The 23,201-nt window shown below is 42.6% G+C and overlaps 1 protein-coding gene across 2 annotated transcripts in view; it reads right to left on the minus strand.

Annotated features, from left to right (window-relative positions):
• Positions 1-23,201, minus strand: part of rabgap1l (RAB GTPase activating protein 1-like) — a 95,918-nt gene that overhangs the window by 25,497 nt on the left and 47,220 nt on the right. For both annotated transcript variants that reach the window (XM_080887327.1, XM_080887326.1), the window contains exons 14-17: positions 14,260-14,373; positions 7,944-8,018; positions 6,566-6,691; positions 3,394-3,537 (exon numbers count right to left, since the gene is read on the minus strand). In XM_080887327.1, the coding sequence (XP_080743453.1) occupies positions 3,394-3,537; positions 6,566-6,691; positions 7,944-8,018; positions 14,260-14,373 (459 nt within the window). The remainder of the gene's footprint in view (positions 1-3,393; positions 3,538-6,565; positions 6,692-7,943; positions 8,019-14,259; positions 14,374-23,201) is intronic.

The raw sequence follows: 23,201 nt of genomic DNA on the forward strand, positions 1-23,201 counted from the left end.
GTAAATGTAATAACAAATGCAAATTCACTGTGTAATTGTGCAACTTTATTAGCAGCGTCCTCCTGAAAAGCGCCAACAACGCTGAGAGTAACATCCTCCTCTCTGCCCCTTAACGCTCTCTGGTCACTATGGTAACGTGTAAATATTTCTTTCAAAATAAGACGCACAACTACATCCTGGAAAAGACCCAGGGAAACAGAGTTAACGATAAAAACGATTTTTTAAAAAATGGACCGGTACCGGTCCATGGCCCGGGGGTTGGGGTCCTAACCTGTATCGTTGGTTCACCCTCAGCTGCAAACCACCTCAGTGTACGTGCAGGGCCATGTTCTGATGAAGCTTAAAGAACATCATCACAAACAGGAGTGGAGATGAGACGAAACTCCAGAGTCCACGACCCGCTGAAAACCGATTTGACTTTTTGCCAAGGACGGGAACACCGCTCTGTTAAAGGACCGACAGTTCATAACAATGACCCACCGTTGTTGGCCACGTACCCCGTAGTCCTGCTACACCGCCCACAAGATCCCCTGGGGGGCCACCGTGTAGTACTTTGCCCAATATTTGTCTTTCTGGTATTCAGATCCATCCATCCATCTTCATCCGCTTTGTCCGGGGCCGGGTCGCGGGGGCAGCAGCCTAAGCAAAGAGGCCCAGACCTCCCTCTCCCCAGCCACCTCCTCCAGCTTGTCGGGGGGAACACCAAGGCGTTCCCAGGCCAGCCGAGAGATATAATCTCTCCAGCGTGTCCTGGGTCTGCCCCGGGGCCTCCTCCCGGTGGGACATGCCTGGAACACCTCACCCAGGAGGCGCCCAGGGGGCATCCTTGTCAGATGCCCGAACCACCTCAGCTGGCTCCTTTCGATGTGGAGCAGCAGCTGCTCTACTCTGAGCCCCTCCCGGATGGCCGAACTTCTCACCCTATCTCTAAGGGAGAGGCCAGCCACCCTTCGGAGGAAGCTCATTTCTGCCGCTTGTATCCGCGATCTCGTTCTTTCGGTCACTACCCACAGCTCGTGGCCATAGGTGAGGGTAGGGACGTAGATCGACCGGTAAATTGAGAGCTTCGCTTTTACACTCAGCTCCCTCTTCACCACGACGGACCGGTGCAGCGTCCGCATTACTGCAGCTGCAGCCCCAATCCGTCTGTCGATCTCCGGCCCCCTTCTCCCATCACTCGCGAACAAGACCCCGAGATACTTGAACTCCTCCACTTGGGGCAGGAACTCAGCAGATATTTTGTGTAAATGACTGAAACACTGAACGGAACAGCACATTATCCCCTCTCTTCGTCTCAGTTTCCTAGTTTCTCTGCAGCTCTTCTGCAGGAGTCTCCAGAGCTGAATGTGTCTGATCTATGGATACTGGCCCACAAGTCTGTTCACTGTTTGTTGATGCTCAGTGCTCCGCTTCTCTCTCTCTCAGCTTTCCTCTCACTCAACCAGTCGAGGCAGATGGCTGCCCAACCTTAGCCTGGTTGTGTCAGGGGTTCCTTCTGCAAAAAGGGAGCTTCTCCTCCCCGCCGATGCCAAGTGCATTCTCAGGGGTGAAATCGCCATCGTTAACTTACCATGTAATGTGCCATGAGACGACACGGGATTATATTGTACTATAGAACCACATCCAAGACTGTTTGGCAGTGTGTGGGGTTTATTCGTCAACTTAACTCTGAAATATATATTTTTCGATATATACATATCTGAAACGTATCATATAAAGCTCCTCAGTGACGCCCGTTATTTCTGGGAATAACGCTTCTTCTGTCACGCAGATTTTGTAAGATAAGTGACTTGCTCATCGATCGGTATTAGGTCAGGTGGCCCTGATGATATTAGATCATTGATAGCATCGACCCTAAAAGGCCTGAGCAGAAGCATCGATGCTGTGTGCCCTTTACTTGTGGCCACTGATAACCGGGAAGTGTAGTTTGGGCTCGCCGACTCCTCCCTCACTACTCTAGTCTCCTTTCACATTCCAGAAGGGCTCGTGGAAACTGATTTGGATTTGCACGGTGGTAAAAGCACCAGCAGCTTGGCAACATCGTGTGACTCTCCTTCATAGCACAGCACTTGCTGTTTTTGTTTGGTTTTTTTAAAGGGTCAAGGTCCAGTTTATTTATACAGCACACTACCAACAGGCCATGCTGCACAAAGTGCTTACAATGTAAAATACCACTACAATAAACAAACAACAATGAAGCAGCAAAATATAGAAAAATGAATAAAATAACAACTAAAACCAAACTGTTTAGGTCAGCGCGAGTTAAAAGCAGATCTGCGAGACAGAAAGGTGATTTATTTTTTTATCTCATTAAGATGTTGCACTTTTTTCCCCCATATGTCATATCCTCTTAGTATTGTATGAAAATGTCTTCTTACCCCGTTTGTACAAAATCATCTCTACACATATCATGATGAACTGTATTTCTGTAATTTCTTTATACATTTGAAGTGACCACAAAAGCCAATTATTTGGCTTCACTAGATATCTCAGGGATCTTTGTCCATGTGCCAAAGCTTTTTTTTGTGCAGATCTAATATCAGGAGGAAGACTATTCCAGAGTCTGGGACCTGCCACAGAGCAGGCCGTGGAATAGTTAAGGTTAGTTTGGACAAACAAACAGGAGCTCAGACCGGTGAGAAGGGGCTCGGCCGTTCAGTGATTTTAAACAAAAATTACGATTTTAAATTGGATCGTGTAAAGAACAGGAAGTCAGTGTGGAGAGGCCAACACCGGGGTTACAGGCTCCTTCACTTTAGTGCCAGTCGCAGTCGAGCAGCTGCATTTTGGACCAACTGGAGACGGTAAAGAGAGGCTTGGTCCAAACCAGATACAGAGAACTGCAGTAGTCCAGTCGGCAAGTAATGAACACATGAATAACACGTCCAAAGACATCAGCTGGAAGGTGTGGCTTTACCTTGGTTCACACAGTTTAAAGGAACATCAAGGTGCACATTGAGGTTTTTAACATTTGCCTTACAATAGGGAGCTAAGGGTCCCAGAGCCCCGTCACTCTGCTTATTAACGATTAATGATCGACGGGTATTATCTGACAACACACCTGCCGGCTGAGGGCTGAGGGGTAATAAAAACTGCTTGGAGGAATATATTTCTGTGGAGCTAGCAGAACTTGCAGCATACATTACTTCTGAGCATTTTCCACATCACAGCAATGAAGCCAGGCATTTTTAGAAGAGCTGTTTTCAGCAGTCTTTGTGGACATCCAACCCTCTCCTCTAATACCCTTCTCCTGACCCCTCGTAACCGCCTTTCTATCCACTTTCAACTGATTTCCTGTTTCCAGACAGTTGAGCATCGCCTTACTGGACTCTGGACAATGTAGACTAAAGCCCTCTCCCCATGTAATCAGTATAACAAGTGCACTGACGTTACCTCGCAGAGCAGCAGGTCGGTGATGTGAAAAACCATGCACAGGGGGAATTTGGCGGTGAAGAGCGTTAGGAACCACTGGGAGGCGTACATGTGTGCCTCCAGGTTCAGGTTTTGGAAGTGGGACCACAGATCTGGAAGTTGTTCCTGTAGGAGAAGCAAAAAGGGGAACTTGTGAGATAAAACAGCACTTACAAACAGATAAAGATGTGGCTCTGCTTGTCATTTCAATTTTACATTATTTCATTTTTGCTCCTGTTTTATTAAATCATGCTGTCTCACTGAGATGATAATCTCTCCCAAGAGACCCACAACTAAGAAAAAACTAAATAAATAAATACATTTTAAAAAGACACATAACATAATACAGTATTATATCACAGCTGCCAAACAGACCAGGAGATTGGTTTGACATTAGACATGTTTTTAATGTTGTACAGAAAAAATACAATCATACAGTTAAAAATCTAAAGACACTAAAATAAATGTATTTTATTTGTGTTCTTAGTGTTTTTACAACCTTTGTTCCAGTTACTTTTAGCTTTGAGTGTTCGAGCACATACAGTGAACCACAGAGTTCATTGGACAACACTTATATCTGACATCATAATGTATTTTTCGGACCATAAGGCGCATTAATCAAAACAAAACAGTCAGATAAGTCAAACTTTACTCAGCTCATTCTTCTTGCTTCCTCCACTTCAGTAACATTGATTCATTAATGTTGAATTCTCTGCAGCTGCTCTATTCCCATGTTGTTGCACTATATTAATGACTAACCTCGTACTGTGGATGGATTATCTCAGTTGTTCTTCTGACTGAAGTTTGGTCCGTTTACAGCATCCTGCCATGCGATTGCATTTGTCTCTAACCATCAGGAACCTTCACGTTAACTTTTATCAAGTGGAAAAAAGTTAGCGTTCATCCTCCAGCTTCACTATGCTAATGTTATGCTAACATAGCTGTGTTGCTAGCGGTCACGTAGCACATCATTATATACCAGCTAGCCCAACTTCAGTAACCCTACAAATGTCACTGCTGTTTAGTTTTCTGTCTTCATTTATGTTGGAAGTGATAGCAGAGCTGTACGTTTGAATTTTTCAGAAATCTCTCAGTCAGAACATGCTATATCATGTTTAGGTAACTAGCGAAACTAGCGAGCTAACTTCCTGCTAACTTCTAACTCTGTTAAATGTCATAAATTCTGTTTTCATGGATGCCTGGATGTTAAACTTAATTTTTACACCTGGTAAAGCAGCAACACTGATCATTTTATTAAAGATGAAAGGATTTAAACAGTTTTTAACTCACAGTGATGCCACAGCATTTGTTTGACTTTGGGACCTGAAGTTGACAGAGTTTAGGACCCAGATTCAGTATATTCCTTATTATCTATAGCATTAGATATCCCTTCAACAAGTTCCATCACTGCCATCGAAGTGGACCTTTTCACTCTAAAGCCATATTGGTTATCACTTAGGAGATTATGCTTCTCAATATACTTATCAAGTCTATTAACAAATAACTTTTCTAAAATTTTTGAGAACTGTGGGAGTAGTGATATTGGCCTATAATTGGTAAACTGACATCTCTCTGTTTTTATGGATTGGAATAACTTTTGCTATTTTCACTTGTGAGGGAAACACACCAGTTCGGAAGGACAGATTACAAATGTATGCGAAAGGTTGCACTATACATTCTATAATACTTTTAACTAATATTATGTCAATACCAAAACAGTCAGTGGACTTTTTATTTTTAAATGTCTTCACAATGTTAATTATTTCTCTATGAGTTGCAGCACCAATAAACATGGAGGACACATTCTGAGTAATATGTTTATTTAGGTCATTATTATTTCTTGACTCTGGAATTTCTTTTGCTAAATTAAAGCCAACATTTACAAAGAAATCATTAAATTCATTTGCAATGTCTTTAGTTTTATCAAGCACAATATCTTTTTTTAAAATAATCTGGATAATTCTTATTATCTTATTATTATTATTATTATAAGGCGCACTGTCGATTTTTGAGAAAATTAAAGGATTTTAAGTGCACCTTATAGTGCGGAGAATACGGTACTCTATATTATCAGATGGTATCATTGCACTGAGCTAATGTGATTGCACTAAACCAACTGTCTTCATGCTGACGGGCGACTGCTAGCAGAGGCAGGACGGATTTAGGCGCCAAGATCAACTCGGTGGATTTAGGTTGTAATACCTGAGTGGGATGGGACATCAGCACTCATTATCCTCAAAGGAGAAAAAGCCTACACAGGCTGCAAATCTATACTCAACTCTGAAATATAGATTTTTTTGTTTTAATGAAAGACAGGCGTCAACAAGGCAACATGTTACAGTCCAAATATGACACAATAACTGGCTACGTCCTCTAAAGCACGAGTAGACTCAAACTTACCGAGTTAAAGTCTTTTTCTGTTTAGTGCACTGGTTCATGCATTTAATCAGTAATTATTAAACAGCTCCATTATGAGGAAAGTACCAATGCTGGAAAATGAAATCTAGTGTAAATGAATGGTCCTTGAGACTGGTCTGTATCACAAGTGAACTTCATGGCATTTAAGTCAAGAAGCAGACAGATGGGATCGATTTTAATGTCGAGCTGTAACTGCACGGCCTCTGAGCCACAATCATTCAAATTTCTGCAACTAAGTAGTGAGATCAAAAAATGTGTTGCAAATGACCAAAGACAACAAAGGCAACTAAGTGGAAAGAGCTATTCCCGCATGCTAGGTGACTCGCAGCTCTAACAGAGCTCGTAATCAGCAGCAAACTGTCCTTGATTTGTAAAAAATGAAGGTAGGCCTGAGTCCTGTGTAAAAACAATCACGTCCAAGCTGACTACGACTCCCAAAGTGAATCCACTTTCCAAAAACAGCTTTTAAAATACTCCCAAACACAGTCAAGACTGATATATGCTTTAATCTGAAGCTTAACCCAATTCATATTTACTCATTTCACCGACTACGGTCCAAAGTGAAGCTTATTAAGCTCCAAATAAAAAGTAGCCCAGAATGAGGGAGCAGGTCGTGCACAACAGCAACATGACAGACAAAACTAAACCTACAAACAGAAAGCAGTGTGATGCAGACCGTCCTTCCTGTCGGGGTCCCATTGATTGATTTAAAAATGTAAAAGGTTGCTCGACTAACCTGCATCAGCCTCTCCAGCTGGTAGAACTTGCAGTGAAGATCTTCAAAGTTGTTCTTGTAGAGAGCTCTCAGGCCATATTCATACATGATTTTTACCAAAACACAAAAGGCCTGCTCCTCGGGCATCTGAAATCATGTGGATAACCTCAATCAGCAACACTTTGGAAAAATGACAACAGCTAAATATCCGAAATGTGTTCCTGCTGACACAAAAGGACAGAGCAGCTCCCTCGAGAAGACTCAAACATGGCCGTCACCTAACAGTGGAGGGAAACAGTGCAGCTGTGGAAGATGCGACTAAAACAAGTTTCATGTGTGTGCATGTGTGAAGACGAGGAGCAGGAGAGAACGCTTAACGCTGTGCTCGTCTCTCGGTGTGTGCACGGCTTCTCTCCTTCACGTGCACGCTCTCACAGACTGTGAGGTGATATTTAATCAGAGTGACAGTATGTGTTTGGGACTGAATGGGCTCCTGCAGGTAAACCTGAGCCTCTATTAATATTCCTGACATCTCCTCTATAACCTCTCCCTCCTCCCTCTATTACACGCCGCCTCCTCCTCCTCCTCCTGTGTAACCCCTCTTTCTTACACTGCTGCTGTCCCCTTTATCTTTACAGCCTTCTCCTCCTCTATAACTTTTTCCTTGTGTCCTCCTTCTGCAGCCAGCTCCTCACCTTCACATGCCTTCAACAAACGTGCAGCTCTTGTGCACATCTCTCCGACCTCATCCCTACTCCTCTCTCCCACGACATCTCACTCCTCTTTAACCTCTGCTGCCCTCGCCATTTGGACTTTGACCAAACTTCCACAGCTCTCTTACCCCATGTGTCAACTCCACTGTCTGTCCTTCATGTGTCCTGTAAAAACTTGCTCACATCAAATTTGAGGTAATATTTGTACAAAGTCACTTTACACACAGCATGCAGGTACTATAAACATGGATTTGTGACCTTGAACGTGTGTGTGAAAGGAATCGATTCTCTCACTCCTTCTCTTCATCCACATCATCTCATTCAGTGTGTTATATTACCCTGCTGCTTTATTATACTTTGTACAAGCCAGGAAACTGTTTGTAGAGACAGTAAAGTCTCGGTGCAGGAGCACGCTGCTCGTGTTAACCTTGATCATTTGTTTGAGTGCCATCTGCAGATGTAGGAGAATCAAGGTTACATTTAAGCAGCGACAGAAAGCTTTTATTCTGAAAGCCAGGGAGAAACACTGCAGGCAAATTCTTTTGCAAATGCACAACGAGTCTGTGTAAAAGTCATAAATGAATATGCATGAGCACAAGCATGTGTTTAGCAAACAGTGCTAACTGGTGCGTTGGATCATCTGATGTACAGTGAACAGCTGATAGATGGATGAGAAGTTTACTTACATGTAAGAGGAGAACAGCAGCGAGGAACGACTGACCCTGGCAGTAACCAATTTCCTCATCGTAGACCGAGTAGGCCTGCAGGAAAACAGCAAATGACAAAAGACAGAAACCAGTTCCATTAGGTTCCTCCCATCAGCAGCACGAGTATCTGAGTCAGTTTGCTTAAAATGCAAAATGCAACAGCGTAGTGTTAAAACCTTTATTAAGATCATTTCTTGTACTGTGCTGCAGCCTGCTGCTCGCATTAACCATAAAACAACTTCATCAGCCACAGCTGAACAAGCCCAGTGTGTTATGGAGCAGCTTACATTGTTCTGAGCCACCAGCGTCAGTCTGGTGCTACATCACCTTCCAGCATTCAGATTCAGTGTTTTCAGAGTCGGATGCAACTTCACTGTTCTGACTTTGTGCAGCTCTTTCTGGAGCTTTAACATCTACCATGTTTTCTTGCATCTAAAAGGAAAAATCTAATATTTACCTGTGAAAACTCATTAGCTGGCAGAGCAAAACCCTTAGAGCCGAAAAATCTGCATCGTTGAGGCCACATTTAACAGTAGCACAGTGCCATTAAGCTTTGATGCGAGTATGAGGTTTGGGGCCAAAGTGCTGTGTAACGAGACGATCAGCCACGGTGAGAAGGCATTAACAGTACAACTAGCTGTTTGTTTTAAATAAAAGCTGACTTATTTTGGACCCACCCAGGTGTTAACCAGGCACACTGGAACTGATAAGAGTATATCATCTTTGCAATCGACTGGACGCCGCTATGAGGGTTTCTGTGACATTGCTGGATGGTTAAGACTTTATTTATATTCAGGCTTAAAAACAAAAATCCGTGTTCCCTTTTATTATCCAGGTAAATCAGGAAACCTAATAAGATCTGCTGACAACTGCTATCTATTACCAAACTTTGCAAGCTCACAGCAAAGGAACCCACAAACTGGACAACAGAAAACTGGAAAAAGGCTGGCTGGTCTGAAGAGTCTCTGCCGCAGCATTCAGATGGTAGCGTCACAATTTAGAGTAAAAACATGAAAGACTGGATCCTGATTTGTATCAGCGGTTCAGGCTGGTGATGGTGTGGGGTGTATTTTCTTGGTACTAACTGAACATCATTTAAACACCACAGAGAATCGTTGCTGCCCGCGTCCATTCCCACATGACCACAATGAACCAATCTGATGGATTTTCCAGCTGAGAAATCTGCAGCAACTACGCGAGGCTATCATATCATGTTTCCAGCACCTTTTTGAATCTATGCCACAAATAATAAAAGACAAAAGGGGGGAAGTTGTACCTAACTCACAAGTGTAGGTTAAAATACACATAAGCAGAGCTACAGGACGACGCTGAAGTATAACCGAGTTGTCCTGAAAAGTGTGTTTCTTGTGACTACATGGACTGGTAACATTTGGTTTTAGTGAAAACACTTAACAAATAATCATACACCACTTCATCTTCAAAGCTTGGTGCCTTGCTCATCTCCAGTTAGTCTCAGAACACCAGCATGTATACACGGCATTACAGTTTTGCTGAGCTAAACCCCCCAAACTTAACTCTATACATCCAAAATGCATGAGCAGCTTTAAAATACTAGAATCTCTTTCATTTACCAATAACTTAAGAGCGAATGAGAATCCTGCCTGTTCTCAAACAAGGGCGGAGTATATAATAGTCTGGATTGCATAAAACTGTCATTTCAAACTGGCTCTGCACATTTAAGGTCATATTGTATTAAGCCTGAACCAGCTGGTGTTGTCCAAAAGAGTGCTCAAACTCATTTCACAGGCTGAGAAACAAAACCCACAGAAAGAGAGACGACCCACCGGCTGCAGTCACTGTTGTATGGATGTCTTTCCCCTAATTATAAATGACTTTATCATTTTACATTTATGTAAAATTCTGTCACCATTACTGTAAATCTTGCACGGTGGCTTAATAACATCTTATGTGAGGTCAGCGTGCACCTTTGACCTTTGTGAGTGTTTGTGCCAAATCTGAAGAAATTCTTCAGTGTTTCTTCCACAAAATGCAAAACATGTCTTACAGTAGATATGAGAGCTGGCTAGTTAGTCACTAAAGTGACTGATCCAGGAGAATAACCTTCAGATGACCATTCGGGAGAGGCAATGTCTCTGTTGGTAGCTGACACACCCCACCAATCATGCTAATGAGCCAATAGACAGGCTTTTCACCGTGTAAACAAGAAGTGACTTAAAACAATTACACTCGAGCGAAAAGAGCGATTGGACAGCTTACATTCTGGTTTGCTTACACGTGTACGGGAAGACCGGCACTAACACAGGTGTGATCCCAACACCTGCAGTAAGAGGGGCACCGCGTCTATTTTAATATCAATCACCTTGCACTCTTTGCTTATAAGCAAGTGTGCTTAAGTGACATGAAAGCTCAATGTTTGAGAGGCCAGCAGCCCCAGAACTGCGTAAGCTCCCCTTTATTAAGCAGCTGCTCGGCTGGTGAAGCGCGAGGGGAACTACAAGTCCATGAAACACTCTTTAAACCTGTTTTCTTATAATCACTCAAAAGGACGGTAACGGTTCAATATCTTCCACCGATATTTTGGCAGGATGCTCATTCGCTGGCTGGACACTGACTACAGGAGCAGTCAAACATTGGGTTCAAAGACTGTCGCCCCGTTTCCACACCTGAAAAATGAGCGTGGACGTCCAGAGCTCCACAGCTGATCGGTTCAGCTAATTTGGGGTTTGATGTGGAGGTAATGGGGAAGTCTTGTGGAGCTGTCTGGAGCGTAATCTACAAGCTGACATGCTTGATGGAGTGTGGCATTCACACGTCCCCTACTCGGCTGGGAGAAGTGCACGCTGACAGATGGATGGGGGAGGTCCTGGTGGGTGAAATCTAAATGTTAGCCTGAGCAGATAATAGGATCAGAGGGATTATTGCCGTCTACGAAGTATGCTCGAATCCTAATATCGAACGAGCAGATTTTTCTGTTCTAACGTGTGAAGTATACAATGGTGGAAATGTGTTGATAATCATAGTATAAAAGTCATAATGTGTGTGTGGTTGCCTCACTGCTGGCAAACAGTCTGAAGCTCCAATGAGTTTAAATTGTTGTTTTCATTTCAGGAAAGAAGCAACTTTAGAAGAGGAGCAAACTCTGATCAGAGTATCCATCACCCGAACAAAAACTAATATCCTGAAAAACATGTGCACACAAACACACCGCATTAATCTGGCTGATGAGCCATGCTTACATGATACCATGTTAACTTTCCCCTCTCTTGGTTAAAGTCCCATTTCCATGGAAACAGAAAATATTCCCTTACTCCTGTATCCAGCATCTGAAAGCTTTGAATCCCAGCACTAGCTCGTTAACCTCAATCTTCTCCAGAGGGCACGCTCAGCGCAACAGTAAATGTTGGGCGTTTTATATCATAGCTTCAGTCAAACTGACTGAAACTGACGATAACTAGGGAGAGACGACGTCCTTCCCTGGAGAATAAAGGTTAGGCTTATTACTGAGTAGGATAGAAAGAGGAAGAGAAACTTTGTGCTGGATCCTCTGTGCCTGTAACCCGCTCATGCCCGAAGATCCAACCAACCTTATCAGCAGCAAATCTACATGGATTTGCATACAAATGAAGGCTAGCTCGCCACTGACCTAGTTGGGTCCAGACTGGATGTTAAACCTTCCTGACAGGTTCTCCCAAAGCGCTGACCAACCATACTCTACTTCTGCAGTGCCAGGAAAACACATGGAGTTCTTCTTCCTCCCTCTAAACCTAGTTTTGATTTTAAAGGCAAAACATACCAGTGTGGGTGCAGCACGAGGCCTTATCCACATCGTTATTTAGCGTATACGCTTTAGATAAGCCGTCTTATTTTCCTCTGTGGTCAGAAATAACCAAACTCATTTCATATTTACCCAAAACCAAGAATCAGATCGACAAAATCTTTATGTTAACACACAGAATACTGAAATACCTCAGATTCCACTTTATATTGCAGCACAGCCCTTCAGGAGAAGTGTAACTGTGTAACACTGTTTCATGAAGAACGTCAGATATTTTGCATGATGAGCATTTCTGAGACTTGTCCTTAAAATTTTCTTCCATATCATTCGGTTACATCTTACATTAGCGTCATCAGTCATTGTTTCTGTGTTTGTCATACATCTGTTGGTTATATATACTTAGAGCCCGATTTTTTGGACACGCCACACCAGGTTGTTAAATCTAAATTTTCCATTAATCATTTGGAAATTACAGACAATTTTCAGTCGGGCAGGCTGTTTTAAGAGGTTTAGAGTCAAGTCTAACTTCTAACTGACAGTTTGCACAAACTTCTTTACCCTCTGTGTTTAGATGAGCGGTGTCCAACCCCAGGCCTCGAGTCCCGGTGTTCTGCAGGTTTTAGATGTGTCCTTGATCCAACACAGCTGATTTAGGCTACGTCCACACGTACATGGGTATTTTTGAAAACTGAGATTTTCCGTTTTCGTTTTTAAAAAAAAAAATAAAAATCCCGTCCACACGTAAAAGCCAAAAACGAAGGAAAACGCTGCTAGCAACACGCCAAAGCAGCAGGTGGCGCTATATTCCTATCCGTGTAGAAATGTTGGCCAATCAGAAGTCAGCCTGGGTGGGAAAGTGTAAACAAAGATGGCGCATAGAAGCAGAGTCCTGTGTGTATATGTAAGCATTTAAACACTGCAGACAGTAAAATTAACAGTAATGGTATTTTGTGTAAGTCCGCCATTGTAGAAATTAATTACACCGAAACAATAACGTGGCGCACAGTGTGACGTCAAAAAATGCGCACGCCTTTGATGCTGCGTTTTCTCCGTTTTTCTCGTCCACACGTAAACGCAAAAACTGAGTTTTCAAAAATTTACACCCTGGCAGGAGTTTAAAAATCTCCGTTTTCAGTGACTGAAAACGCCGTTTACGTGTGGACGAAAGGTGCAAACGCATAGAAAAATCTGCGTTTTCAAAAATACCCGGGTACGTGTGGACGTAGCCTTAAATGTCCTGAAGGTCTCCAGAGGCCTGGTGATGAACTCATCATGTGATTCAGGTGTGTTGACCCAGGGTGAGATCTAAAACCTGCAGGACCCCGGCCCTCGAGGCCTGGAGTTGGACACCCCTGCTTTAGCTGAACGAACACTCCTCCTGATTACAGACTTGATGGCCCCACCTCCTCCAAACTGTTCTTGATAACCATGAAAATCAATCTTTGAGTCTCATTTTAAAGTCCACTGAGAAGCTATAAGAACCTAATTCAACACTTTGAATCAACTTCAGACATTATATCTGCTTCATTTGTGATGATGCATCATGGGAACAGGTCTAAAGCCCGTGGTGGTGTACAGAGGCAAAACTACAAAAACTGCGTCTTTGTACAACAAACTATGGACCCGAGTAAAGTTGGGTAAATACATCTATGCATAAACATCTTGGATGAGCACACAGCTGCAATCAGGCTAAGAGGAGGACAGTCAGAGATTAACATTGGATTTATACGACCTTGGCTTTTGTCTGCACCGTGTTATTTCACAGAGAATTACCTCAGGACCCAAGTCCACTGGGGACTCTATCATTTTAACTGAGAGAAGGCAAAGCCGTATTACAGGGGTGTCCATTTGTGGCTATTCCCTGTTAAATATTTTACGTGTATGCATGGATGGAGGTAAGATTTTACTGTATTACTTTTGGAACTTACATTATATTGTTGTATGAAAAACACATGCATGTAGGGCATGCCCCAACATCCTTTCAACTCTGCGGTTTATCCCCGATTATGTCGAACAAAGGCTGCAACGTTTTGTCTCGTTGTCTTAACAAGTCTCAAGTATTTTGCAATTATACGGCTTACTTATCGCCTCGACTTTCATACTCAAAAATCTTTTTTGGTTGGCAATATGAAGAAATCTCCCACCTACATAACAGCCACTGTGTTTTTCCACTTTTGAAATTGGAAGAAAAGATCAATAACCGTCCACAGAGTGGTGCGTATGTCCAGTAGGTCACGTGTAGGAAGGGTTGGTGTCGATGCCTCAGTGTGCACTGTCAATCATTTACTGTGGAGCCAGATTGAAATGCCAAGCTAATTCCTACTAAGCCATGCCAGACCAAAAAGATTATTAAAAATGATGGCCGGCCTTCCAGGAACAGGTTAGTTTTACCACACATACAAGAATTAACTCTTAGCTTAGCGCTTAAAACAATTCTGCCATAAAGAAGGCAAAGTACCACACTACTGTAACCAAGAGCTTATTTTATAATAATGATAATGATATCTGGATCTTATTACTGTCACGTGTCAGGCTTACCTTGCAGATCTTGTACAGCGAGTCCTGTCCGTCTCCATCAGAGTCTTTGAAGTAGTCGTGTGCAGGAAAAGTGCGGTGGATGTCACGGGTGATGACACTTTCCTGTGCCGAGTCCTGCAACATAAATGAAATAAATGCTCTTTACACACATGCCAAGTCAAGTGTTTATACCCCCAGAAAAACCTATACCACATCTGTGGTACGGTACAGTGGAAAGGGGGATTTTACTGGGTCAGCATGCAGGAGTTCAGGACATTTTCATCTTTTCACCCTTTGGAAATGGAAAAGAAGTGGATGCAGTGGAAAAGGAGGCAACGTACTGTGCTCAAGTCAGAACTGACAGTATCAGTTCACAGGTACGAAACAAACCAACATGTCACTGTGTTTGTGTATTAGTCTTCCCTCTTTTCTCCTGCAACAGCCCTCCCCGGGCTCCAGTCGCTTCGTCTGCACAGTCTAATCCACAGCACTGCAGTGCACACACACACCGAGCACGGCTGCTTATTTTGCAATGTGCTTCTCACTCACAAACAAGCATACACACACAGACAACGTGCTATGTCACTTCCCCCCCTCTCACTCACACACACACACTGCAAACACAGCCGAGGGAGGACTGGAAGCAGAGTGTTCTCCAACAACTCACTGTAAGCTGAAGATAAACCAGCGCTGAGCCTGGTCGGCCTTGATGTGCATTTGTGTGCATCACAGACACAAACAGAGAGAAAAATAAAGAATAAAACTTTGAGTTTTTCCTTTCGTGACAGTAGTTAAGATTTTAAGTTAAGTCCTCACTACGTACGACTCTGGATACTGTAGCTCCTGTGAAAACTAAGGTCTCTAATCAGAAGTACCTGACTCCGTGGTATAATTCTCAAACACGTAGCCTAAAGCAGACGACTCGTAAGCTGGAGAGGAAATGGCGTGTCACAAATTTAGAGGATCATCATTTAGCCTGGAGAAATAGTTTGCTGCTTTATAAGAAAGCCCTCCACAAAGCCAGAACATCTTACTATTCATCACTGATTGAAGAAAATAAGAACAACCCCAGGTTTCTCTTCAGCTCTGTAGCCAGGCTGACAAACAGTCAGAGCTCTGTTGAGCCAACCATCCCTTTAACGTTAACTAGTAATGACTTCATGAACTTCTTCACTAATAACATTTTTATCATTAGAGGAAAAATTACCAGTAATCATCCCACAGATGTAATATTATCTACAGCTACTCTTAGTACCATTGATGTTAAGTTAGACTCTTTTTCTCCAATTGATCTTTCTGAGTTAACTTCAATAATTACTTCCTCCAAACCATCAACGTGTCTTTTAGACCCCATTCCTACAAAACTGCTCAAAGAAGTCCTGCCATTAATTAATGCTTCAATCTTAAATATGATCAACCTATCTCTAATAATCAGCTATGTACCACAGGCCTTCAAGCTGGCTGTAGTTAAACCTTTACTCAAAAAGCATCTCTAGACCCAGCAGTCTTAGCTAATTATAGGCCAATCTCCAACCTTCCTTTCATATCAAACATCCTTGAAAGAGTAGTTGTCAAACAGCTAACAGATCATCTGCAGAGGTTTATTTGAAGAGTTTCAGTCAGGTTTCAGAGCTCATCACAGCACAGAAACAGCTTTAGTGAAGGTTACAAATGATCTTCTTATGGCCTCTGACAGTGGACTCATCTCTGTGCTTGTCCTGCTAGACCTCAGTGCAGCGTTCGATACTGTCGACCATAATATCCTATTAGAGCGATTAGAACATGCTGTAGGTATTACAGGTACTGCACTGCAGTGGTTTGTATCATATCTATCTAATAGACTCCAGTTTGTGCATGTAAATGGAGAGTCCTCTTCACACACTGAGGTTAATTATGGAGTTCCACAGGGTTCAGTGCTAGGACCAATTCTGTTTACATTATACATGCTTCCTTTAGGCAGCATCATTAGAAGACATAGCATACATTTACACTGCTATGCCGATGACACCCAGCTCTATCTGTCCATGAAGCCAGATAACACACACCAATGAGTTAAACTGCAGGAATGTCTTAAAGACATAAAGACCTGGATGGCCGCTAACTTTCTGCTTCTTAATTCAGATCAAACTGAGGTTATTGTACTCGGCCCTGAAAAGCTTAGAAATATGGTATCTAAGCAGATTCTTACTCTGGATGGCATTACCTTGGCCTCCAGTAACACTGTGAGGAACCTTGGAGTCATTTTTGACCAGGACATGTCCTTCAATGCACATATTAAACAAATATGTAAGACTGCTTTCTTCCATTTGTGCAACATCTCTAAAGTTAGAAATATCCTGTCTCAGAGTGACGCTGAAAAACTAGTTCATGCATTTATTACTTCCAGGCTGGACGACTGTAATTCATTATTATCAGGAAGTCCTAAAAACTCGCTGAAAAGCCTTCAGCTGATCCAAAATGCTGCAGCAAGAGTCCTGACAGGGACTAGAAAGAGAGAGCAGATTTCTCCTGTTTTGGCTTCCTGTTAAATCCAGAATTCAAAATCCTGCTCCTCACATACAAGCTCTTAAATAATCAGGCCCCATCTTATCTTAATGACCTTGTAGTACCATATCACCCTATTAGAGCACTTCGCTCTCGCTCTGCAGGCCTACTTGTTGTTCCTAGAGTATTTAAAAGTAGAATGGGAGGCAGAGCCTTCAGTTTTCAGGCCCCTCTTCTGTGGAACCAGCTTCCAGTTTGGATTCAGGAGACAGACACTATCTCTACTTTCAAGATCAGGCTTCAAACTTTCCTTTTTGCTAAAGCATATAGTTAGGGCTGGACCAGGTGACCCTGAATCCTCCCTTAGTTATGCTGCCGAAGGTTCTTCCTGTTAAAAGGGAGTTTTTCCTTCCCACTGTCGCCAAAGTGCTTGCTCATAGGGGGTCATATGATTGTTGGGTTTTTCTCTGTATCTATTATGGTAGGATCTACTGTACAATATAAAGTGCCTTGAGGCGACTGCTGTTGTGATTTGGCGCTATATAAATTCAATAAAAATTGAATTGAAAGTACCTCAAAGAGGAAAAGCAGTCTTCTACAATGCGAGCTGATTTACACAGCTCTCTATACTGGTTAGAATGGTTTTTATGATGGCTGCTGATTCAACAAGCATAACAGATATACTGTAGTGCCTACAGACTAACTTACACATTAAGCTGGTGATACAACATTAAACGAAACAAAGCAAACAGAGTTTTGCAGTGTCATCATAACATTTATGATGCATTACTATGTAAATGCAAAGGCTTTGGTTTAACACTGGCCAGGGGCCGAATATCAGACTTCATCCATCTATAATAGTTTCCAATAAAAAAAACAGTTATTTATATAAAGATTTTGCTCCTGCCTCGAGTCGCCCGGGGCGTCAAACCTTCATACAGCTGTTGAGCTGCAGATGGTTTTTAATGTTCGTTCTGTTTTGCAATTTAAAATGTAGAAAATAAAGTCATGCCAGACTTTAAGTCATTCACTACAAAGAATGAGTTGGCTAATGTTGGAAAATCACTAGAAACACAGTTACGCACCACATTACAGTGAATTTATAACTACAACACTAAATTAAAGTCATCAATGAGCTAATCGTAACTGTCTGCTTATTATGAGGCTCGTATCCTACAACAGTCTTCTGTTAAATGAGTGAAAATGCCCAAACATACATGAACCACACACGCGTTTGATGGAAGCCGCTGGCACAGCCGAGCGTAACGCTTTAATGAGCTCTGTAGAGGAGGGAGTGTGTGATATGGGACCAAGCTGGAAAAATATTTAAAACGATGCTGCTCTTTAGGAACGTCTGCAAAGTTGTGAAGGTTTGATACCTCGACCTGGTGTAGCCTAAACCAATTATGTCAACACATTAAGATTACATGGGTAAATTAATAACAGCGTGAGGAAACTTGTTGGTGTTTTTATGCTGCATTCCTTCTCTGTCTTCTTGAAGTACAGTCACAGAAAGACTAGACATCAACTTCGTTTGTTAAAAACAACCTTTAAAATAATTATAGGGTAATTATTAATGGAATATTTTCGTAGTTACTCCATCAGGATTAATAAACCCATTTATGACACTGTAATTACCACTGCAGCATCATCATGGACCAGCAGGAATCTGCTTGACAGTGAAAGTTGTAAACAGTTTGATTTAATAAACCATGCATGCCTCTGCTAATTAACAGCCTCATTACTCAAAAAACACCAAAAAAAGAAAAAAGGCAGGACGTCCTCTAAGCAGCTTAATGTCCTTCCTTCTTGTTTATATCCTTTCTTCCTCTTCTCTCCAGTTTCCTCCTCTCCTTGAATTCTTTCCTCCTTTGTTCGCTTTTCAAGCTTATCTTCTCCCATTTTCTATTTCCATATTGTACTTTCCACTTCATCTCACACTGTAACCTCGCTTCTATTGCTTTCTCTATTTCCTCCTGCTTTCTATGATCTCTTTTGTCTTCTTTTCTACCTCATTTCCTTGCTTTTCTATCCCTCTCCACCTCCACATGGCCACCTAAATATTTGAGTCATCTTCTGTCATTTTCAGTGCAGAGAGCAACTGTGCAAAGCTATTTCAGCAGTACGGTGTTACTATGCAAAAATACAAGACAAACCTTTTCTCCAATACTGACCGTCCACATCTTTATGTGCCGGTTTACTTTTCTATGAAATGCAAAGTTGTGGCTCAGCCAATGAGGAAAGGCCACTCATTCCTCACAGTAGCATAAACATTAATGGTCATCAAACCTTCCAGGAAACTAGAATCGTAACAATAAGCAGGGTGACTGTGGTTATATACCTGTTATGTATTTCACTGGCATGCTTTATGCCTAATGGGGAAAATCCCAAAGTGTTTCCCCACATGGGAGAGAGCCCAGCACACTTTGGCACCTCGGGGTCATCCGAGGTCACCAGAGAGCTGGACGTTATCAACGAGTGTAGCGCGGACAGAAGCAGCGTGCACAGCATCGCCACCGCAATCGCCACAATCCAAAGCGCCTTTAGCTCGAATATCTTTTTACAGCTGCCACAGGAGAAGGAACAGAAAAGACAATGAGGGGGATCCAGAAGGCTGCTAGTGATTGTTAGCTACCAGACAGGGGCAACAGTAGGACGAAGGATCTGCGGCTGCGATAAGACCAAGGTGGGAGCACCATCTGAAGAAAAGTCAAAGCTATTCTTAGCCACGGGTAATCCTCCAGTAACCCAAAAAGGAAGGCGACTGCAGATGTTCGTGTACACAACAGGTAGAAGAAAGGATTTCTGGGGAAATCAGAACATGCACAAGTTTGTGAGCTGCTCCACAGGAGAGAGTTAGTGAGCCTGAAATGGTCAGTTCATCAGTAAAGCCTGTTGAAAACAGAAATGCAGTAATATAGGCGTAATCATTGGGGGGGGGGGGGGGGGGGGCAGCCGTCAGAGCAGCAAACAACACCCACCAAACAGACTCGTCTTCTGACACCACGCAAAAACAAACAGACGTCACATGACCTGATGTCCTGATTCAACACTACCGTGTCCATGCAACGCTTCATTTTTGTGCCCCTTGGTGGGTTTAAAGCTGACTAAAGGTAGAAAACAAGACCAAAAAGAGAAAAGACTAACGAGAGAAGAACAAGAGAAGCAGAAAGCACTGCAGAACGGCACGGGGAGAGATCAAGATGGATAAACAAGCAGAGACAGATGAGACAGAAGTCGAGAAAGAGGTTTAAAGCGAGGGGAGCGATACAAGTACCCGGAGAAGAACAACAGGCTTCTGTAATCGCAGCCTGGGGGCTCGTTGGGCAGACAGTCCATTACTCAGACCTCTCCAACAGGTTACCTACTTAACACGCACGACTAAAAATAAAAACTGCTGATATGTCCAAACCTGCACTCAACCTCCACATCTGTCTACATCCACCAGCGTTTCATTAGCCACACAAAGCTGACTGATGGAAGCAGCTCTGGAGGCTTTCCTCTGTGAGAAACACACTTTCATGCTCAACTGTGACATATAAACAAGTGTGTTCAAATCATTATTTAATACACAAATTTAGTTGTAAGCACTTTAAATGGGTTTTTAGTCCATCCAGTAAAAACTGTCAGCGCTTCGGATGAACTGTAACATAAACGTGGCCTTTAAGCCTCGAGTATCCACTTCTGACGATAGCTTTCCTTCATAATTTTGGTTCTATGACTGCAACCAAAAACTAATAAATACGGATTTTTCTGCTTCTGTAGGCATCGCCCTGCATCTAAAGAGGTGGACACTGAAACAGCCCAATAACAGTGAAAAATGAAAAAGTACCTTCTCTGATACGGAGCAAAGACAGAACAAAAGAAAGTCAAAGTAAGAACTGCACAAGGACATTTACCTGATTAAAGGTGCTGAATAACACATTCAGTTCAATTCAATTTTATTTATACAGCATCAAATCACAACAACAGTCGCCTCAAGGTGCTTTATATTGTAAGGTAGACCCTACAATAACACACATTGTATGACGCTCTATGAGCAGCACTTTGGCAACAGTAGGAAGGAAAAACTCCCTTTTAACAGGAAGAAACCTCCTGCAGAACCAGGTTCATCAGTCTAATGAACTTATGTATTATAAATCAGAAAACAATGTGGTCGTTTTGAATGTTGCCCAGGTAACAACGTGGTTATCAGCATTAAACGAACTGATTATAAATATGAGAAAAAGTGAAATAATCGTTTAACTCTGTGTATAGTATCTGCTAAAACATCACTGGAGCAAAAGGGATGGTAGGTAGTAGTTAAAGAACAAATACATGAAGATACATGAAAGAAGAAAAAAAAAAAAGAGCAGACTTTAATGACTGATCCTTAACTACTTCTATGGCTTTAGGGAGCAAAGCAGTAAAAGGGCAGCTGCTTAATGGGGGATGTTTTAAATGTTAATTACAGCCATGGGAGCTGGGCCTTCATTTTACACTCGAAGGTAACATAAGCAAACACCTGCCATGGTTGAAAACTAATGATTCAGGAGCCGGGTGACCGAGTTGACACCACACTTTGTCTTAAATGTGGTTGACAGGTTAGCTTCCCTGGTCTGGGCTTCCCCTCGCGTCTCGTCAGAGGGGAAGAATGAAGCCGGGGGACCTTTAGGCATACTGGGTCGTGACCTTGACAAATGCCGTCATGCTGCTCCACTGGAAGGTTCCACCGTATCAGGCAGAAGGGTGTGCTGTGCTCTGGAGCTACGTACTTATAATGTTATACATGTTGGGAAGCAACGTGAGAGTTTATTCAATTGAAGACTGAATGCTGTCTGTATCCTTGCATTGAAATTTATACATGTATAACTGCAAACAAGTGTCTTAATGGCACTAAAATACAGTATATAGGTGTCTGGGCAGATGTTAGAGCAATCAGTGAAAACACTGCCCAGAGTTGCCTTTTCTCACGCAGGACCCAGCAGGAGTCTGCTTCAGCTGCAGCTACTATAGTAAACACAGCTCTCGTGTAGCAACGTTCAGGGCTGCGGAGTGCGTCAACACGGCTTATTTGATATCGCAATGCAAGAAAATGGACCCTACTCTGCCACTTGAGTTAGATCTAGAACTACATTATTTTTTCCCAACAGTATGAACAAACTTATCGTGGAAGGCATCGGCGCAGAAGCCAGCGACTCCATTAGTCGCTCACCAACGAACGACGTGGCCCCATGAACAGACCAATCGGCTTTGTGGGGTTTTCTGCGGCACCGAGGAGCCTCGGATCATTTCTGAACATGAGTCATGTTAGAACAAAGCGAAGTAAGGCTATAAAAATGACAAGGTCAGTACTTCAACAGTTCGCTTCAGAAGCATGAGTCAGTCTGTCCATCAACAGCACAAAATCCTGTCAAAATGTCCTTGAGCGAAATAATGAACCACCTACCTGCTCTCACACTGTCAGGCTCTTTGGATAAAAGTGGCAGTTAAATGCTCTACATGTAGAAATGTAAATGCAGAATCTCAGAAGCAGCTCCATCCTTATTATACTGTTCTACAGAGCAGCGACCTCTCAAGTAACCCTCCTTTTCTGACAGTGTTATGCAACTCCTGGGTGTGGAAGGAGCCCACGGGTGCTGGCTGGTGAACCCCTCGACTCAGAGGCAGCCACGCTTTGTTAAACCGATGAGGCAGAAGCCAAATATGCTGGGTTTAGACAGCTGAACACTCAGAGCCCACTAAGCCCTAAAGTGACAGCCTGGCCAATCAGAGGTGGCGCTGGAAGCAGCTATGAAGGCTGCGTGTGAACTGAAAATGTGTGCAGAGAATAATTACAGAAAGATTCAAATGTAAATATCCCTCCATATTTATACAATAAAACTACAAGATGGCTGCAAGTCAGAAATGTAATTTATACCCTTTTACTGTATTTTATTTACCTTAAATATTGGATGTATTTGGTGCACAGTCATTAAAGGAGATGTAATAATTTCAAGGCGGTGCACTAGATGGATATCGGCTCAATCGGCGAGGTCGACATAAATCATTTACATACGTGCAGAATAAAACTGAAAGGTAGATGTGAGGTGTGTGTGCATTTATACCACAACGTGTGAGAGTCAGTTACTGTAACACGATTTCTTGCATAACTAATAATAAAACATGAAAGTTTCTCATAAAATCCAGTCTGACCTTCATTCAAGAACAAAACAAAAGCCTTCATACTTCAGTGCAGGCTCGCTGGCTTCAGTAACAACCTCGGTCACACACACAAGGACTAGAACGACGTTCCTTTCTGCTCATCAATAATTCTGGGAATGTCTGATTAAAAAGCTACGAGTCCGATTTGGCTACGTGAAAACAAAATCCCGTTTTCTTGTTAGATTAGTTGTGTGCAATCTTCTTGAGAAAATGTAAGAGTCTGTTTCTTAAATGCCTGCAGGGTATCCAGAGCCCGAGGGAAAGCAAACTGAGAAGGTTTAGGAGAACTCGGAGGT

The sequence above is a fragment of the Rhamphochromis sp. 'chilingali' genome (genome assembly GCF_963969265.1).
Source record: "Rhamphochromis sp. 'chilingali' genome assembly, chromosome: 7".
Taxonomy (NCBI): Eukaryota; Metazoa; Chordata; class Actinopteri; order Cichliformes; family Cichlidae; genus Rhamphochromis; species Rhamphochromis sp. 'chilingali'.